General features: G+C 42.9%; 1 protein-coding gene across 5 annotated transcripts in view; it reads left to right on the top strand.

Annotated features, from left to right (window-relative positions):
- Positions 1–25,384, top strand: part of MAP7D2 (MAP7 domain containing 2) — an 89,335-nt gene extending 63,951 nt beyond the window's left edge. For 4 of the 5 annotated variants that reach the window (XM_018043819.1, XM_018043821.1, XM_018043820.1 and 1 more), the window contains 9 exons: positions 6,454–6,731; positions 7,303–7,435; positions 10,590–10,812; positions 11,566–11,670; positions 15,224–15,280; positions 15,727–15,805; positions 19,657–19,843; positions 21,964–22,239; positions 23,957–25,384. In XM_018043819.1, coding sequence (XP_017899308.1) covers positions 6,454–6,731; positions 7,303–7,435; positions 10,590–10,812; positions 11,566–11,670; positions 15,224–15,280; positions 15,727–15,805; positions 19,657–19,843; positions 21,964–22,213 — 1,312 coding nt within the window. In that variant the 3' untranslated portion in view covers positions 22,214–22,239; positions 23,957–25,384. The remainder of the gene's footprint in view (positions 1–6,453; positions 6,732–7,302; positions 7,436–10,589; positions 10,813–11,565; positions 11,671–15,223; positions 15,281–15,726; positions 15,806–19,656; positions 19,844–21,963; positions 22,240–23,956) is intronic. The other variant, XM_018043824.1, reaches the window with a different exon arrangement.
- The last annotated feature ends 1,708 nt before the right edge of the window (positions 25,385–27,092 follow it).

The following is a 27,092-nucleotide window of genomic DNA, read 5'->3' on the forward strand; positions in this document are numbered from 1 at the left end:
AGTTAAGGCCTGTGCCTCGAATTGGCACAGCATTCCTTGTCTGCTGTGTTTTCTTAGTCAAAGCAGTGGAAACACCTCAGATTCAATGGAATGGAAAAATAAACTTGGAAAGATCATGTGAGGTGGAAGAAGATATTATTGGGGCCATCTTTCGAAAATTTAATCTGCCAAAGATAATGACTTTCAGAGATAGCTTGCCTGAGATCAATTTTGTATCAGGAACCTAAGTTAATTTCATGTTATCATGCATTAGAAACAAAACTTGAGAGTCCATATGAGGGAAGGAATTAAGGCAAGTTGTCTGATGGCCCAAAATAAGCACCTCCCACTTAGAATCACAGGCTCCTGGAGCCAGCCTGTCTGTGCCTTTCATGGTTGAGGGCCTTTAATTAGTCACTGCCGAGCACCATTCACATAGGCTTCTTTGGTAGATGTGTGGCAGCATTGCCCTGCCCAAATGAGTATCTACAGTGGACCATGGTTTAACTATTGTGTGTGTTACCACCGTCCTTCTCAGATAGACTTACATTCTTTCCTGAAATTTTTCTTGAAAGAGATAATTGAAAATGTTAAGTTATACCCCCTCCTCACAGCCATAATTATATACTCACCCAGTCCTAGTCCTGTATTTGTCAGTCTTAGTAGAGAATAATTTGAGTTTAGACCAATTTTAAAAACCTTTTTATTTTGAAATCACTTCAATCCTATAGAAGAATTGCAAGAATAGAATAAAGAACTCCTGTGTACCTTTCATCCTGTTAGCATGTAGCTGCACAGATTTCATCATTCCCATCCCCTACTCACTCTCATGCAGTCTCCATAGATATACATTTTCTGAGAACCATTTGAGAGTCATTTGCAGGCATCCTGACCCTTTATCCCTAAGAATGAAGATATTCTCTTGTGTGACCACAATATAGTTGTGAAAAGTCAGGAAAGTAAACATTTGACATGATGTTGTTAATTTCCAGACTGTAATCTTTGCCTGCTGTCCCAGTGACATCCTCTGCAACATCTTTTTCCTGGTCCAGAATCCAACCCAGGGTCCCACATTACATTTAGTTGTCTTGCCACCTCAGTCTCCTTAACTTGCAGTAGTTCTTCAGCCTTTCTTAATGACTCTGACATTTGTAAAGAGCACAGACCAGTGGGTTTTTTTTTTAGGACTGGCCTTCATTTTGAGTTGGTTTGCTGTTTCCTCATGGTTAGACTCAGATTATATGGGGGGCAGGAGTCCCGTGAAAGGGATATTGGTTCCTTCTCAGTGCATGTGTCAGGAGGCTATGATGTCAGGAGGCTGTGTTTCATTACTGGTGATGATAGCTGTGATCACTGAGTTGAGGTGGTATACACAGGTTTCTCTGGTATAAAATCGCTCATTTTCCCTCTGGAAAGTAGTAAAATGTGATTGACAAATAGACTTGTCAGAATGTTGATCAAGTTGTGCTGTTGAGGCAACAGACCCCTCCCATCCTGTGGGTGGGCTGTGTTTACTTGGCCTGGAGTCAAGTGGCTTAGGAGGAAAATAGAACTAGATTCTAAGATGTGGAGAAAAAAAGCCCTTTGGGTTTATGCTTTGCAGTAAACTCAGGTTCAGAAGCGTGACAACCCTCTCCTGAGAGTCTTCTTGCTGCTCTGCTTACAGAGGTGTTTGTTTATATTTCCTACCAGTCACAGAACCTCAAAAGGTTATATAATCCTGCCTTGTGCATCAGAGAGGCCTATCTCTGTTAACCCAACAAAATTTGTGAATTCCTTTTGTTAAGTTTTTAATCACTGGAGATATTGAGCTTTTAAAAATTGAAGTGGAAAAACTATTTTAAAAAGCAAGATGAAAAATCTAGTGCTTTGGTTCTCTCATCTCTTTACACCTCTTGGGAAAGGTCATTTAAGCATTTAGGATTGGGGTTTTCTTATCTAAAATATGGTTAATAGTAATTTCCTATGTACCTTACTGGGTTATTGTGGTAATCAAATAGACCCCTATCAAATAGATGAGAAGGCACTTTAGAATGAAACTATGAAAGCACAGTGAGTTCCCTATTAATTTGTGTTTAACTTCTTTCATCAGCCAAGATATCTATTTCTAGGAAACTGGGGAAACAAGAGCTTTGCTACACTTAGTTTGGCTTGCAGTAAGTGGTGTGAGCACGGGGCCAGAGAGCCTCGGGGCCTGGCAGACCAGCATCACCTGGTGTAAGATGCCCATGTTCAGCAACTCTTGCAGGGCTGGCAGGGTACCGTGTCCATGTAGGAAGTAGTGAGGCAAGATGAGCAGGAAACTCTACAGATTTGGAAATAAAATAGGGAACTTCTAAGATTGTGTTCTGTAGTTTGGTCATTTGGTATTTTTTAAAAAAGCAATGACTTACTTACTCTTTCTCTTATTTGAAGGTCATGTTTGTGTGTGTACGCAATATGTGTGTGTGTGTGTGTGTGTGTGTGTTCTAAGTTACTATATTTTTTTTATTGGGCAAGGACTGGGGTAGGGGAATGTAACTAGATTCCTTAATATATTAAGTTTTATCCCAAATAATTCACCCTTACTTCTCAGGTAGCAATTATTTTTAGATGTGTGCTCATGGACAATTGGCCCACTTTTATTTATAATAGAACCTTAGAGTCTGTGGTGTGAACAGAACGTACATGTGACTGTTCTCTTAAAGCAAACTGAAGCAAGGCTGCTCAGAGCCGAGTAGGTCTGAGGCTGTCAGAACCTCTCCTACCCAGACGAGGCCAGCCTTTCCCCTTGATATAATAGTCCTGCCCTGCATGTTCCTCTTACAGGCTCTGAGCACACTGACTGAGGGGAGGGCATGACTTCATTGGGCTCCATTCCCTTCTGATCATGAGCCATTTAGACCAGGCCATGGGGTCATGTTGGGATCCAGATTCTGCTACTAAGGTGGGACTATAGAATGAATTGGGCCTGTAGCCATTTCAAGCCTGTTACCCACTCCTCCCTGAGTCCAGCCCTGGAGACCCTCCTGGTGGAAGTGGGGTCTGCAGAAGAGCTCCTCACATGTCTGCACATGTGCAGCAGGTACTTGTACCAGGACCCCAGGGAGCCCACGTCTCAGGTACCCCTGAGGGAAGTGCAGGTGTGTGCTTGCTGCAAGCAGGTCCCTTAGACAATTATAATGGACTGGATGGTGGGCTCCCAGTACCTTTGCTCTGTCTCATCCAGCAGAGAGGTCATGCTTCACTCCTGGGGGAGGAGGATGAGGGCCAGGAAAAAGAGCAGATGGCTTTTTGCCAGTCCTTTCAGTAGCAGAAATTCCTAATTGATGAGTCAAGTTAGGAATGCTTATGGGAGGAGGACATGTTTCTGTCTGCGTCATCTGCCATAAAACAGCAGCCTTCCTATGGCCGGCCTCTCCAAATCCCACATCCAGGAGTAATTCTTTATACTGTTGACTGCCCCTGCAGTGGTTGCACCAGAGCTGCACAGAGCATGCACTTGACATTCCAGGGAGTAAGTGGCCTGTTTTGATCTTCTCAGCGTATAGGACCAGCTCCCTCAACCCCTCCTGGTGGTTATAGGATCATTGCATCCCTAGATGACAGTATGGAAGGAGGGCATTGTTGAGCGCATCTCCTGCCATACAGTTATACGGGCTGTTTGAGTCTAAACATAGGTTTTTGCAGCTAATTGGAAAATGATGCTTAATGGAACATTGTCATCATGAGGTAGCAGGACCTGTGGTGTCCCTCATTATGCTTCCTCCTGCTTTTGGTTTGTTCTCATCTGTAAGGATAACTCAGATTTTATTTTATCATATATTAACACCAATATCTGACAGCTATTGTGTGCTTACTCTGTGCCCCTTCTAAAATGAACATCTGGGGATCATGGTGACCCCAAACTCCAGCTTAGCCACACTGCAAACAGGGAATAGGGCCAAGTTGAAAGAAGTGGAGTCAGGAAGTCAAAGGTTCAGACCACAGTTCAATGGCTTGTTTAACCTCTCTAAGCCCAGCTTCCTCCTCCTTAAAGTGACCGTAATAATAGTACCTGTGTCATAACTGGTTATTGAGAACTAAAAGACACACATATATACACATACATACACAAATACACTTAGCTCGGGGGCTGGTGTGCAGACAGCACTCAGGAAGCATGAACAGAGTTTTGGAAAGTGCTACAGGAAGCCTGAGTTCCACATTATTCGAGGAGTGGTCCAGGTACAACTCTGTCTGAACACTGGAGGCACTAAGAATTCCCTCTCCAGCCATGGCCCTTTAGGAAGCTCATTGGTGGGCCTTGGAGGCATGGGAATTAGGACACCACCCCTCCAACCAGAGCAGCACCACTTTCATCTGCTTTATACACATAGAAGGTATGTGGGGGGTGCTGTATGTATGTCTTACCTCAGTGGTTCTTGGCTGGGGGTGATCTTACTCCTGAGGGGATATTTGATGATGTCTGCAGACATTTTTGATTGTCACAACCTCTGGAGGGGGAGTGGTGGAGATTGCTGCTGGCATCTAGTGAGGTGAGGCCAGGGATGCTGCTAATCAGTGCTCAAAATAGCCCCCCAGAAAGAAAGATCTAGCCCAAATGTCATGGCAGGGTTGAGAAACCCTGGTACGTATGCATATGTATATGGAGGGGGCAAGAGGATTCTTTACCTGGCTTTTATTTGGTTGGTGTCTAGGAACAGAATTAGAAAATCAGGGGTATCTAGAGCATGTGGAAAGAAATGCCTGGTTGTCAAGAGATGCCCTGGGAATAGTGGGGCCTGAGTCAGCTGAGCCCCAGGACTGAGGCAGGACAGTCTGCAGAGGGGAAGCACCATCCACACGTGGACAAGGTGTCAGGGTGTTCTGGGCGGCTCCACACCTAACAGGATGGTGGCGCAGGGGAAGTTGGTATGGCTAACGTGAAGTGATCCTTTCTGGCCTCACACTGGTCCAGCTAGGGAGCGGACTGCCGGAGAGGGGTGTACAGTTCACCATGGAAATGGGATCTGGATGGATTCCATATCTATAAAATGGTTGATGCTGAAACATCTGAATTTTAAAAATCCAGGTCACTTTTCAGTCACATTCTTTGGGTCACTGTGTGACCCTCAGCCTGGCATGGACTGAGAAAAAGTGTTCTCTTCAACAGCCAGAGTTTGCCTTTTACCATGACAGCATCAGTTGAAAACTGGCCTGCATCTTTTCCAGTCCACATACCACTTGAGGATTATTTTCCAGCTCAAGACCAAGTTTAATATTGATCCGATCTTGTTTTTTCCTTACCCCCAGTATCTGATTAGGTAACTCTTTAGGTCTCTGGTGAGAAATTGGCCTTTAATATTATGCTGACTTGCCATTTTTATAGGCCACAGTGGTTGAATATTAGCAGTTTCATATTGTTCAACCTGCTACAGGATTGAGAGTGACAATTTGTAATTCGTCAGCCGAGTACTTTATGTTCTTCCTAAAAGTACTCTATACAAATGTCACCCCAGTATGTGTGAACTTCTGGGTATACTCAGCAACTGAATCTAGGCTGTTACCCATGTCATCAGCAACCAGAGCTCACCAGGAGCCAGACTCAGCTAGGACACATGTAATGGACCTTCTTCCAACAGAGGTAAGGCAAGGTCCTGTATGTTAACAAAACTATATTTCTCTGGGTGGACATGGGCTTGTTCTCACATTTTGCATCTTCCCAGTAACTGGAGAGAGTCTTTTAAACCTTGAGAACCTTGAAAAAGACACCCCCTCTCTCCACCTCTTCACTGACTTTGTTCCTCAGAACTTGAAAAGGAACTAGATGCCACTTATACCTCAGCAAAGGTGATTTTTTTTTTTTTTACTGTATGATTCCACTTATGTTAAGTACATGGAATAGTCAAATCCTTGGAGACAGAAAGTGTAAAGTGGTTTCCCAGGGGCTAGAGAGAGGTGAGAATGTGGAGTTAGTGTTTAAAAAGTACAGCGTTCTGGAGGTGAACAGTGGTGGGATGGTTGCACTAAAGTGTGAATGGACTTAATGCCACTGAACTGTACACTTTTTTTTGTACACTTTAAAGTGGTTAAGATGGTACAGTTCATGTTGTGTGTATTTTGCCGTAATTAGAAAAAAATAGGACTGGGCTTGTTCATTGCCATACGCTGAAGCCAGATCCAACCTTTAGATCCAATCATCTAAAAAAAGGAGGTGGGGAAATGCCTAACACTTTACTCTCATGTTGTCATCAAACTTAAGTGAAATCAGGACATGATGTCATCAGCTGAGCTTCCTAAAACTTTGTCCCTTCTGTAGGGGATGTCTTACAAGTACCATACATTCCTGTTAGAGTGATAGTACTTCAGGGACTGCTGAGTGTGTGCTCCTCCTTACATTTGTCCCTCTTGAAGGATGAAATTGTTCAGCTTTTTGGAACCAGATGTCTTCAGAACAGAGAGTTCTGTGGTCAGGCCCAGTAATCATCTTATGGCGTGGTTTTGGTTTTCCAGGGCAACTTCAAAAGCATATCCGCAGTCTCCAAAGAACACAAAGCCGCCATACCCAGGATCTCCGGTGAAGTACCGCCTCCCCAGCTTCTCTGGCCAGGAGACACCTAAGAAGAAAGCAGACAAAGAGAAGAGCAACAAGGAGAAGGAAGGCACTCTGACTCAGCAGGCAGCCAGCTCACCGAAGGAGGAGGCCCCAGAGAAGCACGTGGCAGACAGGCAGGCCACCGAGAAGCATGAGAAGCACGAGGCCACGGCAGGGAAGGCCAAGGGTGGCAGAGGTAGGCCCTCCTTGCCCAACTGGTTCTGCCACTGAGTCCGTCCCCACAGGAGCCTCGGGTTTGGGGGAAATACGGGGATTTTCCCCAGAGACGACTCCATGCCCTGGTGCTGCTTTCTCAGCTGGCACGTTGCCCAGTCCTTCCCCTTGCTCTCCTGAGTGTCTCCTGGCAGAGGAGGCTGAGGGACTGGCACTGCTTCTGGCTGTGGAAGCCCCGGGGGGTGCTGAGCTATGTTCGGTCAGGGTATGCCCTTCCCACAGAGAGGGGCTTCCTGTAGTCCTCTAAGCTTCTGTGACAGCCATGGTGAGTTCACCCAGACAGGTGCAGTGGTGGAGGCTGCCATGGGGCTTGCTGGTGACCCATCTCTCCTCCTTGCCTTTCCACTGCCCTCCACAGTGGAATGCATCCAGGGTCCCAGCCAGCCCATGGCAGCCTCTGCTCGGTGGCTGATTGTGCTGGTCCCGGCAGCATTTCCTGTCACCCACTGGGTTGGCTTTTTCAATTCCAAGTGGCAGCTGCCATGTGAGTGCAGTCATGATTTCATGTCCCTTGATCTTTTCCTCCGACGCAGCCTCAGGGAAGCCCACAGCGGGCACCACTGATGCAGGAGAGGCCACAAAGATCCTATCTGAAAAGAGACGACAGGCCCGGCTGCAGAAGGAACAGGAGGAGCAGGAACGTCTGGAGAAGGAAAAACAAGACAAGTATGGGTGGTGCTCAGACCTTTTCAGACCGCTGTAAATGCCCAGCTCCTGAATCTCAATGTTATAGACAGCCCCTGTTCTCAGCCTGGACTCTAGCACCAGCCAGGCCTTGCAGAACTATCAGTAGAGTTTGAGGTTTGTTTATAGAATGAGATTCTCCTTGAAAAGACTGGAGATGCCAAGATGTAAACATCTTGATTCTGCTTCCTAAATCGTGTCCCCCCACCACCCCCAGTTATCCTAACTCGCATCCCCAGGTAAGAGAGAGGAGGGTTGAGCAGACACCCGTTGATGGGGCAGAAGCCACTCTCATAGTCCATGAGACACAAGGTTACAGGGACTCCATCCTGGAGCAGGACAGAAGATGTCATGGCAGTGGTCCCTAAACTTTGGAGGATATCACAGTCTGTTAAGGGTTGTGGTAAAAATCCACAGGCTAGGCTGTGTCTTGCCTCAGTATTTCACTAGAGTTTGAGAACCACTGCATTTATCCCCGGAGCACTTGGTCAAAATACAGACAGTTCTGTCTTTTCTAGTCTTAGTATTCAGAGAGAAATGCATGTTGAAGGGCAAGGTAGATTTATCATTAAGTTGATATAGGAAGCTTTTAGGATAATCACAGCCTGTAGTCCACTACCATTGAGAGAATTAACATAACAGGAAGCCCACCATGCTGTAGTAGTTGACGACTGGCGCTGAGTTTAGACTGATAGAATACTCTTGATCTGTAAGTGACCTTGACAAGTCTTTCATGGTCTCTCATTATGCTTTTGCTGATTCATTTTTTTTCAAAGGCTGGTAGGGGAAGATATGACTGGTCCCTTCTTCAAATTCTGGACTTTTCTGATGATTTTCCCACATCAAACCTTTTGGGCAACAGCAGCAGGTCTTTTTGTTGAGTGGTGTGCTTGGGCTGGGTTGTGTGGACCACAGGGTATGTGAAGGGAGGTCCCAGGAGAGGAAGCTGAGTTGCAGGACCTCCAGTGATAGGCCAGGGGCTATGCAGGCCCTGAGCAGCTGAGTTACATGCCTGTAACTTGTTCTGGGGCAGGTGCAGCCATCTGCCTTCCAGCCAGCACTCTCCTGCATTTCCTTATACAGAAGACCCTCCCCAGTGGCTGGGGATAAGGGATGCATCCACTGAATGGTGACTGCAATGCAGAGCTTTCTGGTACTTGCTGCCTGGTGAGGAAGTGGGATGGGGTTGGCATGGTTGACAGGAACAAGGATGGAAGAGGGTGTCAGAACTACATGTGGGTCTGGTGAACTCTGGAGGAAACCTAGTGATGCTGGCAAGAGTGGCGGGGTGGCGCTGCCTGCGGCAGAGGGGTGCTGGAGGAATGACCACAGCCATGTTCTCTCTGGGTCGTTAAACAAGGAGAGAAAGAATGTTTATTCTTGCAGAGGATTTTGAGATTCTTGGTTTCACACAGGAGAAGCCGGTTCTTCTCTACTTTGGGGGAAGCAGAGTATGGTTGAATGGAGGGAATTTTAGGGGCTTATGGGCCTCTGGGGAGGAATTTGTGTTCTGAGTGATGAGGAGGATTATGGAGACCTAGGGGCTAAGAGAATGTGTTACTTACTCATGGGTATGCATCCAGCACCTTGGAAGTCCTCATGGTAAAATGGAAGAAACAGTGACTTTCAGATCCAGAGGGTGAAGAGAAAGATGAAGTAGCTTGTGTGTTAATTTATATACAACATATCCTTTGTGTATTAACTTCTCTGAGACAGTCACAACTGGCTGTTTAGAAGAGAGAGAACTGAAATAGTGCTCTGATTAACCTTGGGAGAGATTTTGTTATGGATATATCTGGTTTTTATAATCCTGTGTTGGGCATCCTAGTCTTTCATTGTGGAATCTAAGAACTGGTGAGTTTCTTTCTGAGTAGGCCCCATAATGCTCTTCTCCAAAGTTCTCCAGAATATTTGTTAATAATTTCAGTTGTTCCAGCTTTTAGACACTGCAGCTTTTGCGATTTCTAAAGCCAACTATTAGGATGCAAGGATGTTCTTTTTAAGTCTTGATCTTTTATAGTAACATACCAACAGCCCAGTAAGTCAGTGCTACATGCTTCCAAAGAGGTTTTTTCTAAAAAACATACAGATTTATAGAAATTATCTTTATTTGGAAGCAGGTATCACTGGTAAGTTGCTATTCCCATTGTTTTGAATGGGCATCATAAATGTTGAGTGGTTTTTCCAAGGAAGGGTAACACAGCAGGTGGTACAGTCAGAATGCAGTCTTGGCCTTGCCCATGTGGCACATTGCCAGTCAGTAATTGATTGCAAAATGAGTATAGTTACCTACAATTTTTCATAGATGAGGAAAATGACACATGAGCAGGAAGAACATTAGAAATGTAAAAATAAGCACTTAAGACTGTACAGAATTTTCCCTCACTGCTTAGATCTCTTTATTGTTACATCACCAATCATCTGTGGGTTAAAAATGTTACATCATCATTCATCTGTGGGTTAAAAATGTTACATCATCATTCATCTGTGGGTTAAAAATGTCTAAATGCCATTTAATTTTCATTTAGTAAAGAATAAAAGCTAAAACATTTTTTTAAGAATGACAAAATAAATGGAAAATAGATGCTTTAATTTCTGTATTAAATGTTGGGTTTCTGTTGAGCATTTCCTTCCATTTGCTACTTCAGAAGTCACATACTAATTAGAATCAAAGTGAACTTTTTGAGCTCCTAGTCACTGTTCTTAAATTGCTGTCTGGCACAGATGTAGCCATTGAGACATTTCTAGTTTTTTTTCTAGCTTAAGTTGGTTTTAAATATTTTTTCTCAGTTTTTAAATAATTGTCATTGAATAAGAATGATGGGGCTGTGATCATTTGTAAATTGACTAGGGAACATTTGTCTCTTCATTACAGTCTTTCACAAACCAATATATTAGTACTCTCGATATCACAGAATTTGAAGTCAACCCTGGTTAATATTTCTTGGTAACTGTATGGACTGGAGTGGCTTTCTGGGAAGGATGAGTCATTTTCTTAAGTGGATGCTAATTCACATGCATGTGTCTATGACTGTGTCACACATACATTATGTTCTACTGTTAGCACAGAGTTCTTGGTGGTTTGTCTTTTGGGCATGTCATCACTGTCTTGTAACAATAGTTCTGTTCTCAAAAGACTGGAGAGAGAGGAATTGAAAAGAAAGGCAGAGGAAGAAAGACTTCGCCTAGAGGAAGCCCGTAAACAGGAAGAGGAAAAGAAGCAGCAAGAGGAGGAAGAGAAAAGGAAGATGGCAGAGGAGGCAAAGCAGAAGGCCAAGGAGGCACTGCTGTTGAAAGAAGAGCAAGAAAAGGAAAAACAAGAGAAAGAAAAGCAGGAAAAAGCCATGATTGTAAAGCAGGTACTGTGCAAGTCTTTATATAGACTTCCTTAAGGGCCTTAGTATTAGGTAAAATTAGTTAAATTTGAATGACTTACAATGTTTCCTTGAAGCATTTTCTTTAACTGAACTAGTTAATATATTTGAGTTACTTTGGGCAACACAAGTGAAGTGGTAATGTTTGTTATATGTCAGTTTTGATTCTCCCAAAGGCAGACCCTGCATAAGACTTTGAGTGTCAGCAGTTTATTTGGGAGATGATCCTAGGAAGCTGGTAGGGGAGTGAGAAGAAAGCCAATGTAAGCACACTGATGAGTGGGTTACTGTGGGCATATGGAGCTTGTTCCTTGTGGAACTCTAGGAGACTATGGAATATGCCTTAGAATTACCCCTTGGAGGGATGAGGAAACTAGGTTATTTATCTTCCAACTCCTGCCCCTTGTGGTTGAAAGTAACTTTGAGGAATTAACTTCCTGAAACTCCTAGCCACATGCATACTTCATGGTCAGAGACTACCCTCAGACACAAAAAGACATTGACCTTGTATGCAAAGTGTCTGCAGGTAATTTGCATGATAGACTGAGGTCCTATGAATGAGACCCAACCATGTCTGCTGTGTCATAGGGCAGGCTGTAAAAATCCGCATTGAATATTGGTGCAGCACCCACTTTGGGTAGATGATGAGATGGAGGAACAAGTGCAAATCCCAGAGAATTAACTAGTGTTTTCTTAAGCTTAGTAATGCCTATACCTTGGTTTCTATGTTTCTACCAGAAGGAAGCAGCAGAAGCAAAGGCCCAGGAGGCAGCTAAACAAATGCGTCTGAAAAGAGAACAGATCATGCTACAGATGGAGCAGGAGCGACTGGAGAGGAAGAAGGTGAGGGCTAAGGGATTAAGCGTACTTAGGATGAGGCAGGGACAGGAAGGGAGTCTAGTTATGTTCTGCAGTCGTTGAGTACAATGCTCTTAGAATTGTTATTTAGGTTGAATTCATTGATCATACTATTCAAATCTTCTGTATATTTATGAGTTTTCTGTCATCTTGTTCTTTTATTTACTGAGAAATGGGTATTGAAAGTGTCATCTGTGATTATGGATTTGTGCATTACCCCTTCCAGTTCTACACATTTTTGTTTTCATATATTTTGAAGCTCTACTGTTAGGTGAATTTATATTTCAAGTTATTAAGTTTTCCTGTTGAATTAACCCTTATATCATTATGAAATATTCCTTCTTTATCTCTAGTAATACTTTTTGTCTTAGATTCTACTTTGTCAGTCTTTTTATGATTAGCACCTGCATGATGATTTTTTTTTACTTTAAACCTACGTGTGCTCTTATAAATGTTTCCCTTATAAACAGCATTGGAGAAGGCAATGACAACCAACTGCATTATTCTTGCCTGGAAAATTCCATGGATGGAAGAGCCTGGTGGGCTACAGTCCTTGGGGTCGCAGAGTTGAACATGACTGGGCACGCACACCTATAAACAGCATAGAGTCAGGATTTGTTATTTAAATCAAGTTTGACAGTTTCTGTTTTTTGATTGGTATGTTTAGACTATTTACATTTAATGTAATTATGGGTGAAGTTGGGTTTAAGGTGGTGTCCAGTTTGCGGCCTCCTCTTCTGCTCTTCAGCTAGGGTCTCTGTTGGGTGGTCCTCTTGAATGACAGGTAGCGATTTGTTGAATTCTAGCTAATCTAAAGAGAGGAAGGAGAAAGATGGGATATAAATAATTGATTCTAGATACTTACTAGTTCACTTCTTAAGCATTGGACCTTGTTCATATGGCAGAGGTATATATCTGTAAAACCAATGGAGGCACTTTCTATACACATTATCCTCTGCTAAGATTTCTCTTTTATGAGTTCTCTGAGAAATGTGAAATTGCATACAGACTGAGATACTTGTATCTATTTTTGGTCTTGTAGTCCTCTTTGTTGTTGTTGTTCAGTCACTCAGTCGCGTCTCACTCTTTGCAACCTCGTGGACTGCAGCATACCAGGCTTCCCTGTCCTTTACCATCTCCCAGAGCTTGAGCAAACTCGTCCATTGAGTTGGTGATGCCATCTAACCATCTCATCCTCTGTCTACTCCTGCTTTCAGTCTTTCCTAGCATCAGGGTCTTTTCTAATGAGTCGGCTCTTCTCATCAGGTGGCCAAGATACTGGAGCTTCAGCATCAGTCCTTCCAATGGATATTCAGGACCGATTTCCTTTAGGATTGACTGGTTGGATCTCCGTGTAATTCAAGGGACTCTCAAGAGTCTTCTCCAACACCACAGTTCAAAAGCATCAATTCTTTGGCACTCAGCCTTGTTTATATGGTCCAACTCTCACATCCATACATGACTACTGGAAAAACCATAGCTTTGCATATATGGACCTTTAAACAAAGTTATGTCTCTGCTTTTTAATACACTGTCTAGGTTTGTCATAGTTTTCCTTCCAAGGAGCAAGTATCTCTTAATTTCATGGCTGCAGTCACTGTCCACAGTGATTTTGGTGCCCAAGAAAATAAAGTTTATCACTGTTTCCATTGTTTCCCATCTATTTGCCATGAAGTGGTGAGACCTGATGCCATGATCTTAGTTTTTTGAATGTTGAGTTTTCAGCCAGCTTTTTCACTCTCCTCTTTCACTTTCATCAAGAGGCTCTTCAGTTCCTCTTTACTTTCTGCCATAATGGTGTTATCATCTGCATATCTGAGGTTATTGACATTTCTGCCAGCAATCTTGATTCCAGCTTGTGCTTTATCCAGCCCAGCATTTCTCATAATGTACTCTGCATATAAGTTAAATAAGCAGGATGACAATATACAGCCTTGACATACTCCATTCCCAATTTTGAACCAGCCAGTTTTGTTCCATGTCTGGTTCTGACTGTTGCTTCTTAACCTGCATACAGGTTTCACAGGAGGCAGGTAAGGTGAACTGGTATTCCCATCTCTTTAAGAATTTTCCACAGTTTGTTGTGATCCACACAGTCAAAGACTTTGGCATAGTCAATAAAGCAGAAATAGATGTTTTTCTGGAGTTCTCTTGTTTTTTCTATGATCCAACGGATGTTGGCAATTTCGTCTCTGGTTCCTCTGCCTTTTCTAAATCCAGCTTGAACATCTGGAAGTTCTCAGTTCACATACTCTTGAAGCCTAGCTTGGAGAATTTTGAGCATTACTTTGCTAGCATGTGAAATGAGTGCAGTTGTGTAGTAGTTTGAACATTCTTTGGCATTGCCTTTCTTTGGGATTGGAATGAAAACTGACCTTTTTCATTTAGTGGCCACTGAATGAGTATTCCAGTACTGTGGCCACTGCTGAGTTTTCCAAATTTGCTGGCATATTGAGTGCTGCACATTCATATCATCATCTTTTAGGATCTGAAATATCTCAGCTGAAATTCCATCACCTCCACTAGCTTTGTTCATAGTGATGCTTCCAAAGGCCCACTTGACTTTGCATTCCAAGATGTCTGGCGCTAGGTGAGTGATCATACCATCGTGGTTATCTGGGTCATTAAGATCTTTTTTTGTATAGTTCTACTGTGTATTCTTGCCATCTCTTCTTAATATCTTCTGCTTCTGTTACATCCATACCATTTCTGTCCTTTATTGTACCCATCTTTGCATGAAATGTTCCCTTGGTATCTCTGATTTTCTTGAAGAGATCTCTAGTCTTTCCCATTCTATTGTTTTGCTCTATTTCTTTGCATTGGTCACTGAGGAAGGCTTGCTTATCTCTCCTTGCTATTCTTTGGAACTCTGCATTCAGGTGGGTTTATCTTTCCTTTTCTCCTTTGCCTTTCCCTTCTCTTCTTTTCTCAGCTATTTGTAAGGTCTCCTCAGACAACCATTTTGCCATTTTGCATTTCTTTTTCTTGAGGATGGTCTTGATCACTGCCTCCTGTACAATGTCATGAACCTCCATCGATAGTTCTCCATACACTCTATCAGATCTGATACCTTGTATCTATTTGTCACTTCCACTGTATAATCATAAGGGATTTTATTTAGGTTATACCAGAAGGGCCTAGTGGTTTTCCCTACTTTGTTCAACTTAAGTCTGAATTTTATAATAAGGAGTTTATTATCTGAGCCACAGTCAGCCCCCAGTCTTGTTTTTGCTAACTGTATAGAGCTTCTCTATCTTCAGTGCAAAGAATATAATCAATCTGATTTTGGTATTGACTATCTGGTGATGTCCATGTGTAGAGTTGTCTCTTGTGTTGTTGGAAGAGGGTTTTTGCTATGATGAACGCATTCTCTTGGCAAAACTCTGTTAGCCTTTGCCCTGCTTGATTTTGTATTACAAGGCCAAACATTTGTTATTCCAGGTATCTCTTGACTTCCTACTTTTGCATTCCAGTCCCTCTGATGAAAAGGGCATCTTTTTTAGTGTAGTCCTCTTACCTGTTTCTTTTTGGTTTTCAGAGAATAGATGAAATTATGAAGAGAACAAGAAAGAGTGATGTGTCTTTGGAAGTGAAGGTAGGCATTCAGAGTGCCATTTTCATAATTCATGTACTGAGAAGAATATAATGGTAGAATATATTCAGTGATGTTGTAGGTCTCAGAGAGCATTAGCCAGGAAGAAAATGGGTTCTTCCTTCTTTGTTCCTGGCTAGATTAAGAAGACTGTTGGTGCCTAAAAGGAAAGAGGAGTCTAAGAAAGGAGTTTCCAGGATGGGGTGGTAATAAAAATTTCCTTGGAGAAGTGGAGGTAGGGATGCAGGGAGAAGCACTGTAGTCCACAGATTAAAAAAAAAAAAAGAGGATGGTGGCATATTACTATGGGAAACAGAGCTGATTTATAATACACTCAGAATTACCATGGAAGAAACAGATGGCTCAGCCTGGTTCCAAATAACCCCTGATGCTTTTCAAAAGCGCTTGTCTTGGTACATAAAGCCTACCTTCCCTCTGTTTGTTTTCAGAAAGAAGACCCAAAAGTGGAGCTTCAGTCTGCTCTGTGTGTGGAAAATAAGACAGAACCCATGGTCCCTAACAAAATAGGTGAGTGTGAGATCTGATTCTTGGGTTCTTCATTTCAGAAAGTGAGGGATCATGGTGTTCCCTGTAGGGGACTAGCATCTATGGGTCTGAAGAGCATTATCACTTTGTGGAGTCCATGTACTTCTCCCCACCACCACCCCCTGGGGGAGTTTCCATCTCTACAGGTCCACTTGAAAGCCAGTAGGTCCCTCAGTTACTCTAATAATCCCAGCACCAGAGCCGGGCCATCTGCTGGCTAGGCTGCTTTCCAGAGGGCTTAATTGCTGGTCACATTCTGTTAAGAACTGACTCTCTTGTTCTACAGCAGTTTCTCCTGCCTTCGGGACTTCTGGATAGTCCAGCTCTTTTCTGTCACGGATTCTTAAAGCTCCTCAGGTTTCGTGGCAGCCAGAGTCAGAAAACATATATCCATCTCAAAGTCACTCTTCACATTTCTCTTTTGCCTTGTGGCTCAAAAGCCTGGGGACCTGTACAGGATATGACATCAAGTTTCTTGAGTGAGTCATGTTGTTCAGTCACTAAGCTGTGTCCGATGTTGCAACCCCATGGACTGTAACACGCCAAACTCCTCTGTCTTCCACTATCTCCTGGAGTTTGCTCAAATTCATGCCCATTGAGTCAGTGATGTTATCTAATTATTGCATCATCTGCCACCCTCTTCTCCTTTTGCCTTCAATCTTTCCCATCATCAGGGTCCTTTCCAGTGAGTCGGCTCTTCACATCAGGTGGCCAAAGTATTGGGGATTCAGCTTCAGCATCAGTCCTTCCAATGAATATTCAGGGATGATTTCCTTTAGGATTGACAGGTTTTACACTCCAGGGAACTCTCAAGAGTCTTCTCCAGCTTCACAATTCAAAAGCATCAATTCTTTGGTGCTCAGCCGTTTTTATGGTCCAACTCTCATTTCCATCCATGACTACTGGAAAAAGCATAGCTTTGACTAGACAGACATTTGTTGGCAAAGTGATGTCTCTTCCTTTTAACACGCTTTCTAGGTTTGTCATACTTTTCTTTCCAACAAGCAAGGATCTTTTAATTTCATGGCTGCAGTCATCATCCACAGTGATTTTAGAGCCCCCCAAAATAAAATCTGTCACTGCTTCCGTGTTTCCCCTTCTATTTGCCATGAAGTAATGGGACCTGATGCCATGATCTCAATTTTTTTTAATGTTTCAAGCTAGCTTTTTCACCCTCCTCTTTCATCCTCACCAGGAAGCTGTTTAGTTCCTCTTCACTTTCTCGCATTAAAGTGGCATCATCTGCATATCTGAGGTGGTTGTTGTTATTTTTTCCCCAGCAATCTTGATTCCAACTTGTGATTTATCTAGCCCAGCATTTCACATGACGTACTCTGCATATAAGTTAAATAAGCAGGGTGACAGTATACAGCCTTGTCCTACTGCTTTCCCAATTTTCAACTAATCTGTTGTTTCATGTCGGGTTCTAACTGTTGCTTCTTGACCTGCATACAGGTTTCTTAGGAGACAGGTGAAGTGGTCTGATATTCCCATCTCTTTAAGAATTTTCCACAGTTGGTTGTGATCCACACAGTCAAAGGCTTTAGCATAGTCAGTGAAGCAGAAGTAGATGTTGTTTTGGCACTCCCTTGCTTTTTCCATGATCGAATGAATGTTGGCATTTTGATTTCTGGTTCCTCTGCCCCTTTGAAACCCAGCTTGTACATCTGAAAGTTCTCAGTTCACGTACTGCTGAAGCCTAATTTGAAGGATTTTGAGCATAATCTTCCGAGCATGTGAAACAAGTGCAATTGTATAGTAGTTTGAATATTCTTTAGCGTTGCCCTTTTTTGGGGAATGAAAACTCCCCTTTTCCAGTCTTGTGGCCACTGCTGAGTTTTCCAAATTTGCTGACATATTGAGTGCAGCACTTTAACAGCATCATCTTTTAGGATTTGAAATAGCTCATTGGAATTACATCACCTCCACTAGCTTTGTTCATAGTAATGTTTCCTAAGGCCCACTTGACTTTACACACCAGGATGTCTGGCTATAGATGAGTGACTGCACTATCGTGGTTATCTGGGTCATTAAGACCTTTCATGCATAGTTATTCTGTCTGTTCTTGCCACTTCTGAATCTCTTCTGCTTCTGTTAGGTCCTTACTGTTTCTGCCCTTTATCATGCATATCCTTGCATGAAATGTTCCCTTGATATCTCCAGTTTTCTTAAAGATATCTCTAGTTTCTCCCATTCTGTTGTTTTCCTCTCCTTCTTTGTACTGCTCATTTAAGAAGACCTTCTTATGTCTCCTTGCTGTTCCCTGAAACTCTGCATTCATTTAGGTGTATCTTTCCTTTTCTCCCTTGCCTTTCCTTCTCTTCTTTCCTCAGCTATTTGCAAAGCCTCCTCTGACAATCACTTGACCTTTCTTGTATTACTTTTTTAGGGGGATGGTTTTGGTCACCACCTCCTGTACAATATTATGAACCTCTATCCATAGTTCTTCAGGCACTCTGTCTACCAGATCTAATCCCTTGAATCTATTTGTCACCTCTGCTGTGTAATCATAAGGGATTTGACTTAGGTCAAATACCTAAATGGCCTAGTGGTTTCCCCTACTTTCTTCACTTTGAGCCTGAATTTATAATAAGGAGCCCATGATCTGAGCTACAATCAGCTCCTGGTCTTGTTTTTGCTGCCTGTATAGAGCTTCTCCATCTTCAGCAGCTGCAAAGAACATAGTCAGTCCGATTTCGGTATTGACATCTGGAGATGTTCATGTGTATAGAGTTGGGTTGTTGGAAGAGTGTGTTTGCTATGACCAGCGTGTTTTCATGACAAAACTCTGTTAGCTTTTGTCCTGCTTCATTTTGTATTCTTTAAGACCAAACTTACCTGTTATTCTGGTTATCTCTTGACTTCCTACTTTTGCCTCCCCATCCTCTACGATGAAAAGGAAATATTTTTTTGGTGTTAGTTCTAGAATGTATTGTGGATCTTCATAGAACTGGTCAACTTAAGCTTGTTCAGCACCAGTGATTGGAGCATAAACTCGGATTACTGTGATGTTGAATCATTTGCTTATTCTGTCACTTTTGAGATTGCACCCAAGTACTGCATTTAGGACTGCATTGTTGACTCTTTCATTTGGAATTCTTGCCCACAGTAGTAAATATAATTAATTAAATTTGCCATTCCCGTCCATTTAGTTCCCTGATTCCTAAGATGTTGATGTTCAGTCTTGTCATCTCCTGCTTGAGCACATCCAATTTACCTTGATTCACGGACCTAACATTCCAGGTTCCTATGCAATATTGTTCTTTAAAGCATCTGACTTAACTTGCACCACCAGACACATCCACAACTGAGCATTGTTCCTGCTTTGGCCCAGTTGCTCCATTCTTTCTGGAGCTGTTAGTAATTGCCCTCCACTTTTCCCCAGTAGCATATTGGACACCTTCTGACCTGGGGGACTCATCTTCCAGTGTCATATCTTTTTGCCTTTTCATACTGTCCATATGGTTCTCAAGGCAGAATACTGGAGTGAGTTGCCATTTCCTCCTTCAGTGGACCATGTTTTGTCAGAACTCCCCCTTATGACCTGTCCTTCTTGGGTGGCCCTGCATGGCATAGCTCATGGCTTCATTGAGTTATGCAAGCCCCTTCACCACAATAGAGCTGTGATCCATTAAGTGGGGAGAGTGGGGCATGAGCCCTGCACAAACACAGATGATGTCATTTGTCTTCTCTTCCTGGTATGAAGGTGACTGCCTGGGGTTCTTTTTACAAAAAATGGTACATCATCGGTAAAGCAGAGGATTGCCTACACAGATATTCCTCATGTTATTTCAGTTTTACGATTGATGGAATGACTTTGTGTTCTCTGTCAGAAATCAGTGTATTGAACACCTGCCAGGAAGTAAATGTTGTAGAACATGCTGCCCCAGAAACTTTCCCTCAAGATGTTTTCACTGATGAACTTAAACCAGTTGAGGGACTTGTTCATCTGGACACCCTTGATGGGAAATCAAACAGTCTAGATGATTCAACTGAAGAAGTTCAGTCTATGGATATGAGGTAAGTACATTGCTTTTGAGTTTGAGCCTCATCTCTTCCCCAGATACCTCCACCATCCCTTAGTTGATTTCATTGTTTCCACCCCCAAATCTTTGTACACACCTAAAATCGGTGCAGTTGCTATTCAGGAAAACTAACCATGGTTTAAGTAATATCTGTATTTTGGGTTGAGTTCCCTAGAAGCAGAACCCAGAACAGGGATTCTGGGGCATGGATTTTAGTGGAGGAAAGCTCTCAGGAGAAGGGAGTGGGAGGGAAGCTGGATTGGGCAGGGGAAGTCACTCAGCAAGGGTGCAGTCTCAGCTGGTCTCATGGAGCTCTGCAGGATGGTCTTCCACCAGAAAGGGCTCTGACTGTGATAAAGACAGGGCCTTCACAGCACTGTGTTCATCAGCTGTTGACTGTGGAGAATCTGGGGTGGGGATGCTTCCATCAGCCAAGGCAGTCATCCAGAGGAAGCGTGTCAGCTGTGAGTCCATAGCAGCTGGAGGATGGGTACAACCACAGCTAAAGGGGATCTGGGTAGGGCACCAAAAGGGCCCACCCACTGTGTCCAGTGTCTCATGTTTAAATAGACTTGTCATTGGAGACTTAATAAAGGAACTAATTTGCTTTCAGATCCTAACAACTTAAGGAATTCTTAACTGGTGTGTTTTGGATAACATCACCTGGCAAATTATTCCCCGACAAAAGTAATGCTCAGTCAGCCTGGGCTTGGGGCAGAGACTGGAGTGGGGGTCTTCTCTGTGTTCAGAAGGGAATGCCAGGATTTTGCACAAGCTCTGCCAGAGCTCCAGCCTGCTGCAGCTTACCCTCCTCTCCTTCCTGTGAATTCTCAGCCTCGGCCTAGGGTGAGGGGTTGGGGAGCAGGGCCTTTCCCAGGCACACTGATTGTAAATACTGCAGCTGGCCTTAAGCCACATAATGTGAAAACATGGAGTCCAGCCTCCCTGTCCGCAGTAGAGCGAGTCCTGAGCAGTCTGATAACAGGACCTCCTCAGCCCTTGCTACCACGCACCACTGTCCTGGCAGACTTCCCCTGATTGGCGCCACTCTGTCCCCTCCAGTAGGTGGGAACTGCTGAGACATCATAAAGGATAACGCAGTACCTACCCACCCACCCACCCCATGCTACGCTGAGGCAGTTGTGCTTATTTTTTCTGCCTCTGGGTGAGGGAACTGGACGAGACCTGGCACTGGCCAAGGTTCAAGGAAATGAAGGAGCTTTGTTTGTGTGCTGCATTCTTACTGTGGCTGCCTCTGCATTTGGAGAAGGGTGACTCCTGGGGGCAGTGCCCAAGCTTATGGCACCATTCTGTCCTCCCCATGCTCTGACCAGCTGATAAAATCCCGGGAATGGAGGTGGTCACGGTGGAAATGGGGCAGGCGTTCCCAGTAATGAAACAGTTTGCCCAGGCTCCAGCCACCGGAAGTGGTGTTAGGTCAGCTGCTTTGCTTTAACTATATTCAGTGTGAGGGAGACAGATCATCTGAGCTTCTGCAGTTCATCTAGTTTTTCTAGATTCTTCTCCGGGCTCTAACGGAGGAGGAAGGAAAAAAAAAAAAGACAAACCTGACAGCAGCCCTACTCTGGCTGTTCAGAGAGACCCCTGGTGAGGGGACTTCGCATCCCAGCCCACTGCTCATCTGAGCTAGGCCTATGGTTGACACACCACGGAACTTCTCTAAACTGTCATGGCATCTTCGCGTGTGTCATTTATCGTATACTAATGTATTACAGTGAGCATATAATGAGGCCCAAGGTCTAGTGGATGTCCAGTCTTCCACCATCTTGGGCCTAATCAGTTCTAACTGATTAGTTTTTGTCGTATCCTCAAGGGTTATGTCATTCTTTTAAAGGTTGTGCACTGCCCCTGCTCTCCTGTCTCAAATCCACTTCCATGTTCTCATTCATGGGGGCCTCATTTCTGTCAGTGTCTCAGACTTGAACTAACCTGTATCTTTTATAATGTGTTACACACAACTCTGGCTCTAAATCCATCTTCTCTAGGAAAGAAGAGTAGTATAACAAAATATGACAAGTAGAATTAATAGTTGTGTCTGTCTGTCTCTCTATCTCTCCATCTCTCTCTCCTTCCCTCTCTCCCTCTGCCCTCCAGTCCTGTTTCAAAAGAAGAGCTTATCTCTATCCCAGAATTTTCACCAGTGAGTGAAATGATTCCTGGGGTATCTCTGGACCAAAATGGAACTGGTAATGCCCGAGCACTTCAAGATCTCTTAGATTTCACTGGCCCCCCCATTTTCCCCAAGAGATCCAGTGAAAATCTCAGCTTGGATGACTGTAACAAAAACCTGATCGAAGGATTTAACAGTCCTGGCCAAGAAAATACTCTGAACACCTTCTGTTGACAAATACAACATCTCTTTAATGAAAGGTACAGTCTTTTGATGACAGTCTAAATCTGTAACTCTTCAACCTGGGTTTGTGAAGATAAGATAAACATCACTCAGCCTCCTGGATGGTCAATTTTATTTAAAAAGCACAAATATAAATGTGAATTCATGGTATATACTGCAGCACACACAAGAATTGAGATGGATTTCAAATGAATCCTTTAGACAAGAGCCTTCAGCACCACACCCCTGTGCTCACCCCTGCTGTTTGGGGCAGTGTGTGTAGAAGCACTGGCTAAAAGTTTGACCAGCCATCTCTCTCAAGTAGCAACTTTTTAGAGACAAGAGAATTCTACCCCCACTAGTTTTATTCAGTGATATCCTACATTCTATCTAGAATCGCTCATATACATTGGTGAGTGTTGGGCCAAGTGATTTGCTGTTCTGTTGACTTCTTCTGGGTTCTTTCAAAGCAAACATCTGTTCTTGGATCATCTTCCCCCCTGAGGCAAGGGGGGAAGAACCGAAGTTTGTGCCCTGACGCTTTTGTTCCCTTCCTTTGGCCCTTTTATCTTCCCAAAGTGTTTCTAGAAGCTGCTTCTTTGAGTAAGTTACATTTATGGGTTATAAACACTCTGAATTTGTGTGTAGTTATAATCACCTCCTGTTGGCTTTACTTCAGATTTTGGGGCTAGTTTTGAATGATGAAAACAGAATCTATCATCAGATCTTTTCATAACTAATTGCTCCTCCCATTTTAGACTGTTGAAAAATTTTCTGTTCTCAACATTCTGTCAGTCACCTTGTTTTATGATATTCCACTCCTATAACAGTACTTTGATAACTGATGTGATTTAGTCCAACCTTTCTATTTCTCAAACGAGGAAACAAGTTGGGGAGGCCACGTGGCTGAGGTCACCATGTCTCAAATGCTTATTTATACATGACCTCAGCTACTGGCTGTAGACGGTACATTTTAGAGTTTGGTTCTTCTCTTGGCTCTTGGGGAAGCAGTTGTGGTCCTTTTCACATATGAGAGGGGATGCATGACAGGTAGTTTTAAAAATAAACCATATCCCTGGTTGGAAGAGTAGCTTTTTGGACACTTAAAAAAATTCACCTGAATGTTCTATTTCCCTGACAGTTACATGGATTATTATTTAGTGAGAGGTTTCTTTTGTTGTTAGCGTACATTGCACCCTTTGGTTCAACTACCTCAGTATCAAATAAGGACCAGAAAATCCACAAAACCTAGAAGAGTGTTCATGGCTCCTCAAATCTATTTCCTACCTCTCTAACTAAAAAAAAGTCCAAAATCCCTGTCCCCAAAAAATCTTGGCTAAATAATTTATTTACATTCCTTGTATATTTTCATTTGTCAGATAGTCTAGGTAGCAAATTGTTCTCAGCCAGAGGTGGCACCACCCCACACTGGAAATGTGTTGGAGCGGGTTATTGTCACAATGGCTGGAGGCAGCACTGGCATTTGGAAAGCAAAACTTGTGACATTAATCATCCTGCAGGTTTTAGAATAGTCCCACATGAAGAAAATTTGATCCCCCCACCCAAAGAATAGTCCTACACAAAATGCTGCAGCACTTCCATTGAGAGGTACTGTAAGCCAAGGAAATGTAGTTACTAAGAAGGTAGAAAGTCCCACACTGCATGATTATTTTAGTGACAGAGAATAGATGCTACAAATTGCAAAATATTGTCTCTACTTTGGTTTCACCTGGTTTTGGTTTTGAATTGACACAGGTGGTGTTTGGAGAACCCGTGAAGCTGCTGGTAGTCAAATCTGAGCTGCCAGCCCTTTGAAGAAACTTCAGTCATCTTTAACTGCTGGATTCTAAACTACTAAATTGAAATGTAACTGCATTCCTAGTTAGTATGTCAAACGCTGGCCACTCTCAGTAGAAGCTTGAGACAGTGGCCTTTTCGGGCTTTAGCAGAGTTCTATGTTACGGTTCTATTTATGAGCTTTAGCTGCTGATAAAGCGCTTCCTGTACTCCTCTATTATCATAGTGATCTGAATAACCCGTGTGATTTTGACTTGAAAAGTCACCTTATAGCCATTCTTATCCCCAAACTTGGAGCATATAAACATTTAGATGTCTTTTCTGGTAAATATTCTAGGCATTTACCCAGACTCTACTCAAACATATACTGAACTTGGGCTGCATATCTCCCTGGCTCTGTTTAGAAGAAGAACACATTCTGGAGGGTTTCCCTCATCTCTGAGGTTTCTTTGCTGGAAGTTTCTATCAAGAAGCCACATTTAATATTATTAAGCTTAGTTGCCTGCAAAATGTGTTGCTTCTCATTGCTCCTTGGGCGGCCAGCAGAGTGAGTCTGGCTGAGTTAAGGAAGCCATTGAACAGCATGGAAGACTGTCTGCTCTCTTAGGCATATTCCTCCAGACTTGGGCACTTGAATCTTGCAAGGGCCTTTTCATGTTGCACCTTTAAATCCTCCAAGCTATAGTCACTCCAAACCTTCAGGTGGCTTCTGGATTGAATAATTTGTGCATCTCCTGCACAGGTGGTTGCTTTTCATGTTGCTGTTTTCTTCTTGGCTCTTGTGCCTTTTGTTTGTTTGTTCAACTCTAATAAAAGCAGGCACAAATGAAAAGCACTGTGCTCTGAGACAAGGGGCCCTGCACTGGCTCCAAAATGGCACTATAACAGACTTGAACATAAAAACATCTGGACGGAGGAAAATGACAGTAGAATGTATGTATACTCCACACGTTTTTTGCCATATAATAGTATGTTTTCTATTGGAGAATGAAATGGCAACCCACTCTAGTATTCTTGCCTGGAGAATCCCAGGGACAGAGGAGCCTGGTGGGCTGCTGTCTATGGGGTCGCACAGAGTCGGACACGGCTGAAGTGACTTAGCAGCAGCAGCAGCTGTATGTTTTCTTCATTTCTTGTGGTGAAATGTGACTTTCAGATTAGAGTAACCTTTTCTTCTTTGAAAAATTTTTTTATCTTGTACAATAAAGAGTTTGGAAAGATCCATATCCTGACTGAAGTTTGCAACCAGAATGTACAAAGAAGTCTCAGTAGTAATCTTGTTCATGTGCTCTTAAAACCAGCTACAGTGTGAGACTATTAGTTATGGAAACTATGTATGTTTGTGTATGGTGTATATACTAAATAAAATACATGCCTCCGATAATACAGTGCCATGGATCTTGATGACTATCTGGGGAAAATCCCTTTTATGACAAGCACACAGAAAATGGTAGCATGGTCTGACTTTCAAAAAAAAATGTCTCAGCATCTTTTTTACAGCCCTATTTTGCTAAATGTCTGTTTTCTTGCAGTCTGTTGTACCTCACAGCACCATTGTGATCATGGTGATGCCTCATTTGCGTGATGTGTACATTGTGTTTACTGTGAAATACATTTTCATTAAAGAGTCTGATGGTGTGTAGTGCTTTGTTTGTTTCTGTAGGCTCAATGAAAAAAAATGTGCTGAAACCGAACCAGATACCAGGTTTCTAAAAAACTTATTGGAAAAAAAATTTTAAATCCCGTGTGGGTGTCCTTTCCCTGTCTAACTCATGAAAATTCCTCTATTACCAGTTCCAACTGAAGCCAACTGTGGAAATAAGCTTCAGTGATGAGCTGTGCCAAGACATGAGGAACTTGTAAGTATAGTAAAGTTGCTCTACTTTCATACCAGTGATGTGAGGGATTTCTAGCTGGCTGAGATGAAGTTAACCTTAGTGTAATCTCCAAAAACATTCCACAGGGCAATCTGGCATTTAAACAAAATTATAATGGAAATGATGACCCCTGTTTTCCAGTAAGCTGAAACCCACACCAACTTTTTTGCATCTAAATCATGACTTGTTTACAGCCTGGAAGGCAGTTCCCACCAAGACCAGGAGTCGAAGGGCCAGGACTGAAATAGGGATGTTGGATCTTTGTGATAACTTCGGGGCTGCCATCTCTGAAGCTGAGGGCTCAGTCAGTGAAACTCTCCTTAGTTCTGATGACAAAGCCTCTAGTGAGGATACAGGAGTGGACATCCTAATTTTTTCCATGTGCTGGCCTTGGACTGTGGCATTATAAAGTAGTTTCTGTCATCATGACTCTGACCAGAGGGTTGTAGTGGTGGCTAGTCCATTCCCTAAGAAGGCCAATTCCCTGGTTTTTGTGACATTCTAAATCTTTCTTAGTAACTACAGGTTTTTTCTCTTAGTCAAAATGCTTTCATAATTATTTTTTTTGGAGTTAATTACTTGAGCTACAGAAACAAACAAAGCACTACAACACATCAGACTCTTTAATGAAAATGTATTTCACAGTAAACACAATTACACATCACGCAAATGAGGCATCACCATGATCACAATGGTGCTGTGAGGTACAACAGACTGCAAGAAAACAAGACATTTAGCAAAATAGGGCTGTAAAAAAGATGCTGAGACATTTTTTTTTTGAAAGTCAGACCATGCTACCATTTTCTGTGTGCTTGTCATAAAATTTTCCCCAGATAGTCATCAAGATCCATGGCACTGTATTATCGGAAGGCATGTATTTATTTAGTATATACACCATACACAAACATAATATTTTAAAACATTCCACAGGGCAATCTGGCATTTAAACAAAATTATAATGGAAATGATGACCCCTGTTTTCCAGTAAGCTGAAACCCACACCAACTTTTTTGCATCTAAATCATGACTTGTTTACAGCCTGGAAGGCAGTTCCCACCAAGACCAGGAGTCGAAGGGCCGGACTGAATGGTCTTGTAAAGCTGAAGCTGGTCATCATGAAACCTCCTATCGATGACAAAAAGGATACAGAGTGGAAAATTCATTCTTGACTGCATTAAAGAGTCTGTACATGAGCCTGACCAGAGGTAGGCTAGTCA

Source organism: Capra hircus (genome assembly GCF_001704415.2).
Source record: "Capra hircus breed San Clemente chromosome X unlocalized genomic scaffold, ASM170441v1, whole genome shotgun sequence".
Taxonomy (NCBI): Eukaryota; Metazoa; Chordata; class Mammalia; order Artiodactyla; family Bovidae; genus Capra; species Capra hircus.